The sequence below is a fragment of the Hetaerina americana genome, unplaced genomic scaffold, assembly GCF_022747635.1.
Source record: "Hetaerina americana unplaced genomic scaffold, ioHetAmer1.1.p SCAF_26, whole genome shotgun sequence".
In the NCBI taxonomy this organism is placed as follows: Eukaryota; Metazoa; Arthropoda; class Insecta; order Odonata; family Calopterygidae; genus Hetaerina; species Hetaerina americana.
Genome location: NW_027286830.1, coordinates 3454704 through 3471357, shown reverse-complemented (window position 1 = coordinate 3471357; position 16654 = coordinate 3454704). Strand labels below are relative to the sequence as shown.

Here is a 16654-nt window from a genome sequence, read left to right as displayed (position 1 = left end):
ACGCTATTATCGGGCGATTCATAAGAAAATAATAAATACTTTCGAACCATTTGCGTTCTAACGCCCAAAATCAGGAGGCCAAAGTTTTGAGACGTTAGTGTCAAAGCCAGTGACTATATGTTTCAAAATTACAAGGCTATTTAAAATGTTAAATTTAGGCCTACTGAGTTTAACTATTCTCTGGACTAAAGAAGCGATAACGGTTGAGAGATAGTCTTTAATGTTATCTATGTTCTCAGTATCTTTAGAATAACTACGGTTATGCAGGAAACTTACGTTCACAAGTGATGTCTGGTCCATACCAAGAAGCTCTCTGCCCACTTCCCATCATACTGCTGCTACCAGAAGGAGCGTCAATGGCCAGGCACTTAGCTCGGGGGAAACCGAGGGTAGAGTATCCCGGTAGGCATTGGTACTCGAGGGTGGTCCCAACAGCAAACGTTGCCTGCTCTGGTGGCGCATTATGCCGAGCATGGTCCATGGTGGGTGGAACCGTACAATACACTGTGGAAAGACGGTTCATATAGGATATTTACAAGAATATATTCCAGGGAACGGCCAGAAATTGATACATAGCCTCATTAAAAAACAAGACACTTTAACCATCGAAATATCTGCCGGTGATAAAGACATTAAGTAGTGTAGCATTAAAACAAAATCAAATATATAAGAAGGTGAGGCATGTTAAAAGGAAAATAATATCTTAAAAACGACTCATTCGCTTTTATATACTATGTTTTCGTATATTTAATTGCTATGCATACCAAAGAAGCGCTAAAATTCTATCTTAAGTTTTAGTAAAAAAAATAATTATTGCCATTCCTAACGAAAACAGTCGTGTCGACAAACTTTTCCGTTGCGGATTGGATCGCCATGCTACAAAACTTTGTAGGGCTACATTCCATGGCTAAACAAAAATAGTACTTTACTAATATCCCAAGGGCGCTTAGTCTGACACTAGCTGCGCCGGATTGACTCTTGGCGAGCCGAACGTATCACACAATCTGGGGTGTTTAATTTTCATAGAGATCAAAGCCATCAGGGCAAGAGAATACTAATCATCAGAGAAGTAACGAATACTCACCATTGTCCTTGCACTGCGGAGGCCCGGAACCGGACCACGTTCCGTCAGCTCGGCAGACCCTCGTCGCAAGGCCGACGACCCTCAGGCCCTCTCGACACGAGTAGACGGCGCGGTCACCGAAGAGCCTTCCGGTAAGCCTCACCCATCCCTCGTCTGGAGCTGACAGTTCATCACACTCCCGGTCTGAAAGAAGAGAGACCAGCGAACAAATGATTAATAGTAAACACGATGAGCATAGGAAAGGTTAAAATATTGAAAATATTAATAATCAATTAACTATTACTTTTTCAGAATGAACGCGTGATTCACATTTGATTTTGAAACCGAAAAACACAGGGTTTAACAAGTTCTCTTTGTCTCAGTAGGAATCAATTGAAGTTTTGTGCAGAAGAAAAGTATTAATTAGATGTACGAATAAATGATAAAAATAAAAAAAAATCTTCTAAAGTCATATACATCTTATGCAACCTCGTCGATGGTTAATTCTCAGTCATTTAGATTCATATGAACCGCACATTAAACTAACTAAATTTCCCTATACGTACAAGTTACTGAGGGCATGCATTTTTTTCCCAAACACATAGTATTTGCAGACAGAGTTTTTTTAAAAACCAGTTCAATAAATATGCCCTTAATCAGATTGAGCCTCCTCTTTTTTCATAATATTGAAGGAAGTCATCGAAAATAAACTTCTTATTTCATTGTTTACCCACTCAATTCCCATAGATCCCGTCGGGGGCTATACAGTGTCGCCTACGCGGTGAATATCTCGGAGGGACTTCCGGGACATCAATGCAAAACACGGGCGAGTCAAGATTGAATGACGCCGGAGATTTATTTAATTTATTTTTATCCAAGGTGACGCAAATGTAGCCGAACCTTTACCCCACCAGGGCCCCAAGTTAGAGAGCATCACAAAGAGCCAAACGACTCCAACACTTTGGGTGTAGGAGTTGTTTGCCTCCTTCACTTTGTAGTTGGTTTCTACACTTTACACTACACACAGTCATAGTCAACCCTCCACTAAGATTTACAAATCTAAGTTTCCTCAGTCAGGTCGGATGTGAAATTGAAAAAAGTCTCCATTCTTTCTGTATTTCTAGGGAATATAAAGTTTCACAAATGGAATTAATATGCATTACTCTGGGAAAATATTGAAGAGATAAAGGATACTATACAACCTGCCACTGAACCAACCCAAAAACTGAATAGATGTGGAAACCTACAAGAGTCTATACCACTCATGAAACAGAATAGAATAAAAAATTACCACAATTAGGTTACGATTTTCTTACACTTATGACACAAAAAATGATTAATTCTTGTTTGAAGATTGATGAGAGAATTTTCCGAAATATTACTTGGCTTTCTCGTAAATGCAGCATTAAGGGAAAATGGGCACAGATAAGTAAAATAAGAATTCTTCCTCGCAATGTTAAAGGTCTACGCCTTTAAATGTTTCCGAGGCTTTAGTTCAGCGGCATTCGGGAGGATCGTAACATGGACAAGATGAACGTTGAACCAATTTCAAGGATAAAGACTGTTATGGGATAACACACACATTAAAGTGACCAACGCCTTTGGAGGCCAGGAATGACTCTCGGTTTACTGGGTCAAAATCAGCCGAAGGGAAAGGGCATACGAACAACTCTGATGTACATAATGTACCCAATGTCCATTCGCCTATGTAAGTATTCCTTGCCCGGGGATTAAATGGGTATCACTGATGACGTCAATTGAGATTCTATCACTGTTGTGAAGTATTCCCGGAGTTGGAAGGTGATTTAATAGCTGTTTTCTGGGGCGTGAAAGGAAATTATCAATGAAATACGGGACGCTATAGTTTGTACTCTATTCATTCAATGAAAAATTTCACCTTTCAAATTGAAATGCCATTTAGATACCATATAAAGTTGGCAAAGATCAGTTTCATTCCTTAAATTAAAATATATTAACTGGTTTTATTGTTTGTGTTTGTGAGATAGATAACATCTTAGTTTTTTGATAGGCTCGTATAGTAATAAATTGCATTTAATGCCCATCAGTTGTGAAAAAGCGATCCTTTCATAACTGATTTATTGATTAATTCATAATTGAAGGATAATCAATTCATTTTTTATTATTTCCTTTCATGTTATTCGAATCGCTCGGCCCTCATAACACTCTTCTGGCATTGAGTGTGCCAACTGGACGTTCTAACCAGATAGCTAATACCTTAAACAGCTCCCGTTCATACGCATATCCATTCCTCTTTCTCTCCTGTTGAGGGTTGACTGAGGTCCCTATTGTGCCACCTTCCCTTCTTTTCTTCTAAGCCGTGTGTTCACTCGTCATGCTCACTGCTATCGGCTGCACAGAACGTCGTGTCCATAACTAGGTTGACTGAAGGTCAGGTATTATATTCACTTCACATGGTTTCATTTTTAGTTGGGTTAAGTTTTACTTTAAAATCTTTGCAATATCAGTCGTTCCCATTGCATCATTTCAACTAAAACCCAATGACCAATTGTCTCGGTCTAGAGAATTTTAACGAAAACACCCGAATATATAGAGTTATGTATTGGGACGAAAAAAAGAGACTGTTGTGACTCAGTCGACGAATGCTATTGTTATAGCGACGGAAACGACCTATGCTATTATTCAATGCTTCCGTTTAGCTTTCGAGTTTTTGCTCTCGTATAATTACTCTCTGGGTACTCTCCTATAATTACTCTCAGCATAAAGGTCGACCTTTCCGAGTATCTCAGACTTGTGTTTTCAAAGATGATGGTTGCGATATGTTGTTACGATTTTCTGCATAGGAGAATTACAATTTTCAACGTGATAATTGATATTTTCCCTGCGTTGAAGACGAAGTTATCTCGCGTTTACGAATGTCTGCTTCTAGGGCAGTCACGAAAGAAATCATTAGAACGCCATATCGACCACATTAACATAACACGGTAATTAACCCGAAGGTCGGTTTGGTAGGTGATGATAGAGCTAACCCAGTACTACGCCCGATTGCGTCTGAAATTCAAACATCAGGGTAGGGGGGCCAGTTCCTTTCCCTGTGCCGGTTATGGATTCCCAGGTAGAGCTGGTGTTCGAAAAATTACATAGCTTGGGTGGACCTTCAGGTGCTCAGAGAGGCTTACCCGGGAATCGACCCCAGGCTCTCCAGTCAGTAGCCCTTGGACTACCGCGACCCTCAGCGACAACTTTACGAGACCCAAATTTAGCCTTCCTTTCTTTGATATTTCCAGAGTGGGAAATTCTTTCTTCTGTATCTTGACTAATACCGTGGAGGCAATGCAGTTTTAAATAGAATGCTCATTTCTCTAGGATTAAAAATAAAACCAAGAAATTATCGTCTCTCTTGCAAATTTTTTCCTCATTGTTTCCACAAATGTTTATTCGCGTCACTATTGAAGAACACATAAAGAGCTTTGCGAAATCTTTTTTATTTGGTGATCATATTTTTAAAATATTAAAAAATACATATATAAATTACATAAGTATTTTTACACTGCAGACATGCTAAACTACAGAACTAGACAATACGCTCCATTCACAGCATATTGTGTTACTTATAAAATCTTATTTCATTCAACGCATTAAATAGTTATTATTATAATCAGTACCCTTTTTGAAAAAAGAAATTTAGCAGCGCATACCTGGAAAAATATTTACCAATCACTTCCACACTGTTGACTTTATGCACACTTACGCACATTCATGCACGAGATACTTGTATGAATATTTTAATACACAAATTCATCATTCATTACCAGGGCAATGTTTAGAGATCAATTTGTGTAAATTACTCTGTATTGATTATCATGTAACCATTCCACTATTTTAGCTTTCATATTATTCAGTTAAAATATTTAAAATGCAGGTACTATTGCTATAAGGGTAGTATTAATACCATACTTGTATTTTGTATAGTACTTTGACTCCATTTATCTTAATCTCAAATGTCCTAAAGGAAATATATTTCGTTTAGTTTTTAGTCAGTCAGAAAAATAGTTTTCTAAAATAAAAATTATCTTAATGCTTTCTTTATTCTCAACAACTTAGGATTCTTATACGAGTTCGATATTGGCTTATGTTTTTGTATTTTACTTTTCAAATATTTTATGAATTCATTTAGATTGAACTATTTTCAATTAAGATTTCAATAGATTATTCAATCTAAATATATTTCCAATGTGGATAAAGAAGATCTGAAGAATATGGGAATGGGAATTACTCCCATTTTTATCTCATTTTCGCTTGAGAAACTACTGATTTCACAGTATATTATTTTCTTATTTTTCATATTAAGACCGACGTTATGGCGACATTGAAAACGGATAGGTAATATGCGGGATTCTCATAAGACGATGCTAGACCCAAGTAATCTGTCCACATAGACACCGCAGTAAAATATTTTGATGAGTTATCGTCTGCATAAGTATAGGTCATTCCTATTTTATTCAGGTCCCATAAGCGAACATAATTGAGTGTCCGTTATTTACATAAAATATTTGTAGTGAATTTTGGTTTGATAGGTAGGGTTGTATTGATACGGGCGTAGTAAAAATCACATATTATGGCTACAGTAATTAGTAATAGAAGAAGAAACTCACGCTTCTTCTTCTATAACCGCTCAGAAGCAAAAAAAAATCACGCCGACCTCAATGCAGTTTTCTGAAAGTTTCAACGCATCGCTATTAAAACGGAAGCACTCGGAAATCTATTTTCGATGCAGATTAAATTCAAACTCTATGCTAATTGTTTTCTTCCATATGCTCGTCACGGTTGAAAACTATTCTCGTCAAGAGTTTCAACACGATTGCATCCGAGTCCGCCCCAATTTTTCCCTCTTGCTCCTCGTGGGCGAAACCGTAATTAAAGCCCGATGCACCTCTTCCCAGCCACACATCTTCCTCACACCGTTCCAAAGGGTACTAGGGAAGTTCGAGTTCGCGGGTGTCGCCTCGGGAAAATGCCATTTGGACGACGTCCGACCGAGGCGACGGGGGTCGGCAGGGGATGGGGGAATGGAGAAGGAGAGACTGGGGGAAACGGGTGAGGAGGAGTGACTTCGGCGGCAACTGCTCCGCCGAAAAGTGCGAATCTTTTTCCCTCTCTCCCGCCTCCGTCGTCCCTCCTGGAAAACAGACGCCTTCGGCGTATCCTCTTCCCGACTCCAAAATGTCCTTCCGCCGCTACAAACTGCTCGGAGGATTTGTCGGAGAAGACAGAAAAATGCAAACCGGTCCATTTTTTGCGGGTGGGAAAGGAACCGGGAGAAACTAACTGTGCGGGGTTCTCGGAAATGTGTACTTACAAGTGAAGCAAAGAGCTAGAGCGAAAGCGGACTGGCTCGATTTTCCAACGTCAGGAGGCGTGGTCAATCAGTAGAAAGAGCGTTCAGCTATTGATCGAAGCACCCGGGTTCGAATCAGGATAACGGATTCAACTCAGTACCCAAAAAATTACACAGGTTCACCCCAGCTCTGTTGTCTTTCGGGTCCCATATTTTCCTGGTAAATAGCAAGCGGTGCATGAAAAGGAACCGTCCTTCCTTCCTCGCCTTACTCGATTGAGGGATTAGCACGAGGTGGCCTCTAACTTCACATGCCAAACTAACCTTTGGGCTGATTACTATGGTGGGACCCCTGTAATCCCTTCTAACCAACGAATCGTCGGTTAGAAGCAGAACCGAAGGCGGGTTTCCTTGCCGATTATCTGGCGAATAATCTCAAACAAAATCCATACTATATGGGCGTTTCATTGTGAGAGAGGGATACTATAATCATCGCTTTCCGAACTCAAAACGTTGGGTAACGAGATCTTTGGCTATCCAAAAGATCATAAGTTCGAATTTATTCTCGAATAAGGGCATTGAAAATCATTAGCAGTGCTTCAAAGTAAGTACTCGAATTTGATTTCACTTATACTAAAATGATAAAACAAGTCGATTTTCACACTTAATTTAATTTAACGATCATGTTTTCAACGTAAGAGTACCATCATGGTGAAAATAATGACACTATGAGTTCAATTAATGATCGGAAAACTAAATTATGCATAAGAAAAAATTGTTTTAAATTTAATCAAAACGGTAATAAAATATTTTCACGAAGCGACACTCAAGAATATGTACACCCTTTAATCCCTTCAATTGAATTTGAGGTTGACAGTCATCACACCTGTGATGTTACGTGTACATATCTCATCTGTTTCCTCGTTCCAGTGGTGCCTATGTACGGCCTTGCAATTGTAGATATGATGGAGGTGAGTGGAACTTTTGAGAGCGAGAGAGCGTTGAAGCTCGCTAAGGAATGGGAGGGATGGAGAGAGGGAGTGAGAGATTGTTGACGGGTGGGTAATTGCCAAATGAATGGATACGAGAGTGGAAGATTTGAAAAATTGACCGAGAGAGATAGACAAATTAAGATAAAAGGAGGAAAAAGAGAGAAGGGTGGAAGATCGGGGTTAGGGAAGGGGAAAGAACTGAACGAGGGAGTACTGGGTGCGAAAAAACAAGAGGGGGGAGGGAATAGGAAATTACGAGCGAGGCGAATTTTTCCCAGTGCCAACTCATTAACTCCCTTGTTCGCTAACGGCCCCATTCCCCCAAATGACCTTAGCCCACGATCTCTTCCCTTTCTTCTCGCACTTCTTCCCCTTGTCCCTCTCCATCTTTTTTCTTCATTTCTCAAATCGTAGTCGGAAGTTTCGGCCGCTCGGCGTCGGCAGCAATGAAAGCCGGGGGACGACTTCATGACGTATTTTCTCAAAAAATTTTCCCAAACCCCGCCCTTTCTCCTCCTTCCAACGACCAAAAGAGCAAGGACGTCGGAAAGATTTCTAATTATCAACGGATGGACTTGAGATGGTAAAGCAAGCCGACAAAAAAACGCCTACCTATAGCTCTTAATGATGTGAGGAGATTAAACACGTATTTTTACGCAAAACATTGCTTTTAACTGAGCCATTAATAAGGCTATTCCGGTTGGCACAGACATCAGTGGGCATAACAATTTTTTCTGCAGTGCTTGAAAGATTTCTCGAAGTATTATCTTAACTTGTGACTACTGTACCTGTACATCTTGAATATTAACCGAGAAAATTATGCGTGCGACTATTTAAAGCATATAAGCACTGGTTATCCCTATCCTAGAATACCCCTCCATAGTATGGGATCCATATGAGGTGGGACATATTAAAAAGATAGAAAAAGTTCAAAGAAAGGCAGCAAGATATGTACTCGGAAGGTACAAAAGAACAGATAGTGTCACAGAAATGTTAGATATACTAAAATGGGAGAGTTTGAAAAATAGAAGAAAAAGGAGTAGGTTAGGCGCGATGTATAGATATGTTAAAAAGGACGAAGCGTGGGAAGATTTATGGCAAGGGATAGAAAAGCCTAACTTTAAGGGAAAAAACGACCATAGCCTCAAAATAAAAATAAGGACCCAAAATACAAATAAGAAAAAATACTCTTTTTTAAATAAAACTATAATTGATTGGAACCAGCTTCCTGGAGGTTTGTTTGAGCCCTTTCCATCCAATTTTAGAAGTTTTAAGTTGAAATGTAAAGCAGCCACTGGGTAATAAACTTCATTGTAGTTGTGAAAATATTGTTTGTATGTGATGTGGACGGCATTTTGTATGTGATGTGGAAGTTTGTTTGTATGTGATGTGGAAGTACCTTTGCATGTAAAAATATTTTGTCTCTTATCTGTTTTTATGAGTTCGTATGTAATTTTCGTTGTTAGAGTTATCTTTGACCTAACCTGACCGTTGCCACCAGGAAATTTGCCTAATTGCAACGTAATTGTGTAAAAAATAAAATAAAATTTAGCAACGACCTTCTAATTCTTCAATAAGGACCCCTGATCCTATTAGACTTGCAAATAAAAATAAGCGGGCTTACACTAATTAAAATTGATTCAAACCATACAAAATTTATATGATTGAGCACTAAATCACGTCTTGCCGTTGAAGACAGTTAAAAACAATGACATTTTCTCAGAAAAACGCAAATAATCAAATGCAGTTCAATTAATAAACATACCATCATGTCATAGTAGGACGGTGAATGCAACCCACGTGAAAGTGTTTGTTTATCCCTGCCAGCGTGCATCAATATACGGTTAAACTCGAATAACATTAGGTCTTAGGCAACCGTCCTTCCATATCTGAACCCTCCATTTCTTAATATTCCTCATAATAATTTACATACAATGCTGTACATATTGTCCGCTTTCTCGAAATGTCAAATCAACTATAGTGACGCCGGGTTTGCTGACACGATATCGGATCTATAAGTTCAGCCTTCAAGGCCTTAGCTTTCTTTAGGAATGCTATTATGAACGGAGGAGGATGCCATTTGCACGTCGGAGACAAAAGTTTACTCGGTAGGAGACGGACCCTGGAGGAATACTTATTTCCTTGAGTATGTCCTCTCGGGCGAATGAAAAAAACGAGGAAGGACTCAATTCGTGACTGCAATGAGAATTTGCGTTGCGAATGAATTTTACGGGATGGCGACAAGTTTTCCGAGGTCATGAAAAAAATTCCAACCCAATTACTCTGGTGTGGCTAGATGGATAGATGACTAGTCTGTTAGTAGGTCGTCGGTTTGGTTCTCATCTCGTAGATATTTGTTGGTGAAGTCAGTGGATTCACTCTAACCGCATCAAAAGAGCGAAATAACGGACGCTGGAATACATACGTATCTCGACTCTCACTAATCAAATAGCGGATCCGATTGGTGAGGTTTCTATCCGCCGGCAACCCACTCAGAAGGACGGGGTTCGAATCCTAATTGAAGGGAGTTTTTCGGGCCTAAACACTTTCTTGTTACCATGTGACACTGTATGAGCGGATATGGATATCAAACTGTGAAATCCTGGGCTCAATTCGCTATGAGTAGGAATAGAAAAAAATGGTTGGCTTATTTCTACAACGGGTTTATTCCCATCTCTTTCTCGCCCAATTAAAAATTCTGCCATTTCCCAATTATCTGCTAATTCTAACTTAAGAAAATGATCAAGATCGACTGTCATCCTTCTTGACGAGACCAAGTTTTCCGCTGTTGATCGGTGCAGAACAGAAATATTAATTGATTGATTTTTTTTCTTTCACGCAGCGGAATTTTTTCCTCGAATGCAGTCTTGCCCGCCAGGAGTGGATGGATTTTTCGAGTTAGAGCCTACTTTCGTTCGGAAATCGAATGACGTGGGAATAGCCAATCATTTGGGACAATTTCAGTGTAGACCACGTCGAGAACTTAACGGAAATGGTCTCTCGCACGGCAAACCAATGCGAGGAATCATTTTTTCCACGCACGGTTCTTGATCGCAACAATACCAGCCGGGTTATTCAGGCGGGTAGGGTAAACCCGTCAGTTAACCCAAAGTTTGCGGCTTCGAGTACCACTTCGGGCGGGCATGGGTGCTGCGCAAATCATGGTTGTTTGGCTCATTGGAAACCTCTTGACTGGCCAAAATATTTATAAATCCTAGTCATAAACGAGCCATCATAGTGCTATTTAGAAAGAAAAAAACGGTAGAAAACAATTGGGACAACTATTTGAAACGCTCGACAGAAATATTACCCATATGTATTCTAACTTTAATGAACAAGCTATCGATATCTCCGTTAATGGCTGATGACCTATCCCTTCCTGCCGTACGAAAAAGGGGTGTTTGGCAGGGTTAAATTCTTATAAATATGTAGAGACGAGGGGACGTTTTACTGATTTCTGAATTTTCGTAATATTGGCATTGATATAGCTAGTACAATTGTTGATACTCGGCTAAAATTGCTCATTTAGAAACAAAGAGTTAAATGATTGCGGGCATTAGGTGTGCGTTTAAATCTTCTTCTATTTCCGAATCATCTGACTCGGAACTAAAATCGTGCCGTGTTAACGTCCCTTGGCACCATCCATAACGCGGTAATGCTGACTACTCCGCTTATGTCCGCTTGGATGGAATAACACGAGTCCACTTCACTTCAACCTCCTCCTCTCCGCTCCGCTTAGCGGTGGAAAACGGACTTTACTGCTATTACTACACACTGCTGTAAACAAAAATCGATCCATATACATAGAGATGAGAGAAGGGAGGAGTTTCAGTGGCAGAAATCAAACGATCAGGGACCATAGAGCTAAGATCAATAGTCAGCGAAAGTTCAAAAGTTTTACTTTTACCATGAGATAGAAGTTTTCGTTGTCCACTATATGGGCATTTGGGAGGAAAAATAATTAAGAGGAATAACTGACGACATTTGTGCGCTTAATTCGAATAATAAGTTAAGTAGCCTAATTTTGTTGTTTATTCCTAATGAAACAGAGAAAGGGAGTGTAAATCCAACCTCTCTTCGTGCAAAGGGAATATTGAAATGTAAATAAACATGTTTTATAGATAAGACCTTTGGTTATTCTTACCAGCAATTCCAGTTCAACCAGTTCTTTTACAGAAAAGCCTCAAGCTACGCCTCAGTATTCCCTATGAAACACGTAATGTTAATTCATTGGAAGTAAATGGGCTATTTTAATCACTGGATCCTTTATATTTGCGGTCGAAATCCAAACTGAAGAGGAATTTTTACATATCAGAGCAAACAGAATGTGTGCAAATTGATGTTTGGGCTATTTTAATCACTGGATCCTTTATATTTGCGGTCGAAATCCAAACTGAAGAGGAATTTTTACATATCAGAGCAAACAGAATGTGTGCAAATTGATGTTTGGGTTATTGCAATATAAATCTCAGTAATAGGAAATATTTACAAACATAAAACCTGTAGCTTTTTTTCTAGGCATATGAACTAACAACCATGGGAGGACGAAAACTATTCTCATGACCGTGATAACCTTGACAACACATTTTTTCTTTTAACACGTAAAATAATGTAAAAAGAATGTTATTATTATCTGACATTGGTTATATGACAGCTATTATCAATCGTTTTGAAAAATTTCTCAGAGAAGCGGGATAGGTTATCTCATTGATGTGCTCTTGAACTAAGCTTTTAACGTGCAGAAAATATTGCAATTTCGGCATCAATACTATTCATCACTTTATTAAGCTTTCTTTCAATGTTGTGCGTAGGGATCCCATGCTTTCTACTAGAGACCGTTCCCTGTACAGGAATGCTCATAAAAATATCCACAGCATTAATTTTTAATGGTGTTGATTTTGAACGAACCATGAAAAATAGTACGTATCCTTCGGGAAAACTGCACAATAAAAATTCTTTTTGCCTTTAGACACGCCTTCTCCTGGTCTTTATTATTTCGACCTATGTTTATGCCTACGAGTATGCATTCTTCTTACCCATTACGGAAGGTTAACATTTAAAATTCTCCATGTAATCGGCAGCCATGACAAGTAGTTTCCGTGGCATGCTAATATACTTGTATTAGCTGGGCACTACTCTTCCTTCTGCGCATTCATTGGTTTGAAGAAAGGAAAACTAGAGAAAAGACACGCCGGCCGTGACCACTGGGAAGGGATTCATGGGATCAAAACACGGTTACATTGACCGAAAGGGGTTCAGAAAATGGAATGACGCGCAAACAACAGCAAAGGAAAGAGCAGAAGGACGTAGAGGGGGAAGAAAAGAAAATGACGGGATCGGCTAGGAGTGAAGAAGTTTAAAGCAGAATGAATAGATTTGTGAAGCAAAATGAATTATGCTTGTGTTCACTTGAATTTCTCTTTTCCTCTCAAGTGGTGCTCAAAAGATTTCCACTGATACATTTTTCCTCCACGACATCTTTGAACTCTCGCGCTCGAGGAAAAGGGGGCGTGGCGGCGGATGAGGGCTTACATCCTTCCACTACTCCATCCCTTCACGAACAAGTGGCACTTTAGCCTTGCACCCGAAAGCTCTCTGTACTAATGCACGAAGGATATTCGCCCGATTCTTTCTCATATTCTGGAACTTTCTTCTCGAATTCCCCCCCTCTTAAGTTCTCACCCCTCGAGATATTTTCTTATTAAACATTTTCCTTCAATTTTTGAATGGAAAAATCCTCACAAGTAACACTGACCTCCGCTCTTAAGATATTGGGATGTTTTATCTCTCTGCTTGTCCACTCGGCCAGTAAAATTTAATTTACTTCAAGTATGCTGAGAGGAATGTTTAATTTAAGCACTCAAACACTTCAAACATTTTGTTGTTTTTTTGTGGGGGCATTTATGGTCGGTGAACTTCATCAATTCTTTAAGACTTTGACTCAATGGAATACCTTCAAATTTAGCAGTAAAATACTTTTTAATATTTAACCCACGAGCTATTTTATTTATTTCAATGCAATCATAAAGGACTTTATTTTTTTATCTTGGAATTGAATCAGTGAGATTTGCAACGAGATCGTGATATGAACATGGTGCGCGTGAAATGCAAAGTTATTTAAAAACAAAACGTTGTCAAGGCAGACAATTTGTTATTGATCGCTGTATATCGCTCAATTTTAGAAATAACACGTGGAAATTCTAAATGCCTTAAAAGCCGATAGAGGTTTCCATGTTTGCGGCAACAAAAAATGTTTTGATCTAAAATAAAAATCGAGTACATCTTTAAATCAAAAATCGATCACAAATGTTCGAATGTTTTCCATTCCAATGAAACCATTTTCAAATCACTTTCCATTTATAAACAAATTTATTGACAATTTACTAATTATGTAAATAAAGGCCTACCAAAGATGTATTCACCCTCTGAACAAAATATTTAACCATAATCTGGTAGACAAAAACCTAAGGATACAACGAAGAAACGACATATATACATATATATAAACCATAAACGCAGTAATTAACCCGAAGATCGGTTTAGTAGGCGTTGGTAAAGTTCACCCTGTGCTATGCCCGACGGTGGGTGAAATTCACACATCAGGGTAGGAGAGGTCAGTTCCTCTCCCTGTTTCGGTTATGGCTTCCCAGGAAGACCTGGTACCCGAAAAATGACATAGCTTGGGTAAAGTTACAGGTACCCAGAGTGCCTAAGCCGGGAATTGAACCCAGGCCCCTCCAGTCAGCAGTCCAACGCTCTACCCCCCGGACTACCGCGAACTACACACACACACACACACACACATATATACATATATGTGTGTATATATATATATATATATATATATATATATATATATATATATTCTGGTAGGAGCTATGAGAATTCGTATTCCAAGGAATAATCTCTGAGACATACGAGTATGCGTGTGAGAATTGGAACATTTTCGCGGAATTATTTCTGTCTTTTGTTATCCAGACTGCTAACTCGACTGATTGAATTAAAAGGAGAATTAGCGATACACATATTCCTATATTAATATCAGGTTTAATAATACATTGTTAAACTAAAAGTGAACTTTGACCTCCGATTAAGACTAAAAATCAATTTGATGGCCAATAGTTAAGGTAAGAACTAACCATTAAGCAGCTCAACCTCAACAACTGACAGATAGTGCTTCTATGGTTACAATGTTCACATTCACTAATTAGCAACATTATTTTTATTATAAAATCGAATTTGTCGGTAATTTTTTAAATTTAAGTATCCAGATGCAACACAACCTTTTTGTGGAAAGTGGGAGTTTTACGGTTTAATATTTCCACTCCATGCTATCTTAACTGTGGACAAGAGTGGAGCGAGTTATGAGCGGAGAAGGCTGACGTGCGCGCACGGTGTGAGGCTTGCATAATCAACTGGAGACTCCACTCTCGGAAGCATTCAGAGTTCCCTCGGGCAGAGGTGGACCGTGCTCAGGAGATATAGAGAGGAACACATCTCACACACTCTCCGTGCCACCAGAGAGCTCACCGAAGTCAGTCATGTCCCAATATTGGCAAAATGTACGTGCTCGTAATGGGTGTCGTGTTTTCTGACCCTGACAAGTGGATTGGTTGAACAAATAGTTGATGCATCGTTTTCTGAACGTGAAAGGATAAGGCCATCCCTAGACTGAGAATATGTCTAGATAACTGTAGATATTATGTGCGAAAATAGGAAAATATATGGTCTATAAGTTAGTAAACTGTCATGGCACAGAAAAAAATGAAAAATTGTTAAGCTAAAATATTGACCATTTCTTCCCGATCCAGTGTCCTGCTTATAGTCAAACGCATAGACATAATATGACAGACACTGGATTCACATTGTAGAAGGAATTCTATAGACGATGACTCAATTTGTGCCTAGTATTTTGATGACTTTTATTTACTATGCCTCTTGCAGAGAAGTTCTAAACTAAGTGGAGTGTTTTTATTGATGCGTTACGAGAAGTTTGCCATGTAAATTATTTCTTCGTATTAGAATTCTTTCTAGTCTTTAATATTTATCATCACGCTCTTGCTTAGATTATGTAGGCTAAAAATTTGATCTTCTCTTCCAACTGAAATGCTACCTCCTCACTGGTTAAGTTTTATAACGTTTTAATTATATTGGGAGTAAGGTTATACGCCTTCTAAACTCACTTTTGTACTTGTTCTGTTCACAATGTTTACCTAACTTGTGACTTTCATTGGGAGTGATTTGAACTTATGCAATTTTCACAGTTCTGCGATAGAGCTTCTGCAAAGAAAATTGACAGATATATTATACATTAACATTGGCAGCATGTCATTCCTCAAAAAGTTTCACTATATATGTCAAATTTTTTCACGCTCGGAATTTTTATTTTATACTCTGAACTTTTTTTTATATTCGTATATGAGAATTAAATTTCTTTCCCCCTTCGGTCACATATTTCCCTTTGAATCCCATTTATCCTCACGTAACGGCATGAACCTGGGTTTCCATTACGAATTTTAGCCAGGAAAACGCGAGTGGCGTGGTAATCAGTACGATATAATATTCCTACTTGCCAACGGGAAATGTTGAAGAGAAGACAAGGAAGAAATTGTTTGGTTGGAGAGTCGTGGATTTAGTTGCAACAGTGGCAGAAATTCAGTTTCCAAGTCTATAGAAAGTGTGTGAGACGTCAATGTTTAGCCACTGTGGAAACGGGTGCATAGGATACAAAATCAGGGGCTGCGGAGGGGTATTTAAAGGAGGAGGGGGGAGAGGGATACTCCGCCGGCAGGCTGCATTGTTTAGACAGGGAATGCGAGATTCGGTCGAGGGAGGGCAGTCGCATTAGGATTAGGCCACCCGCTCTCGTACTGACAGTTTACCCGAAGGTCAACCCTCTCCCTAAACTCCACTCGCCCCTCCCCCATGCAATCCAACCCACAACCTTGAAAGGGTACCCCTACCCATTCTCTTCCTCCCCAAGGAGCAAACAATCGGAAGGACGGCCTAGGGGAGAATGGAGAGCGGGGATGGAGGGAGAGGTAAAGTGAGGAGGGAGGGGCTGGGTCGGAGGAGATAGTGAGAGAGAGAATCAGTAAGGGTGTGGGCAGACGGCGGTGGATTGATTGCGGAGGGTGTGCCTCAGCCGGGGTGGGACTATCGGTGTTTCAGCATGAGTCGAATTAGCAGGCGAGGACATGGGCGGGTGTGAAAGGGAGAGTGTGTGTGGAGGGTCGAGAATGTTGGGGGTGGAGGTTATTTCGCATGTGAGAAGGACCTCGG

The 16654-nt window shown here is 39.5% G+C and overlaps 1 protein-coding gene across 1 annotated transcript in view; it reads right to left on the bottom strand.

Annotated features, from left to right (window-relative positions):
* The window catches only part of Hasp (Hig-anchoring scaffold protein), a gene marked incomplete at its 5' end in the record, with an annotated part of 432721 nt that overhangs the window by 69416 nt on the left and 346651 nt on the right, over positions 1 to 16654 (bottom strand). Inside the window, 2 exons of the mRNA XM_071586781.1 lie at positions 277 to 504; positions 1085 to 1267. Of these exons, the coding sequence (XP_071442882.1) occupies positions 277 to 504; positions 1085 to 1267 (411 nt within the window). The remainder of the gene's footprint in view (positions 1 to 276; positions 505 to 1084; positions 1268 to 16654) is intronic.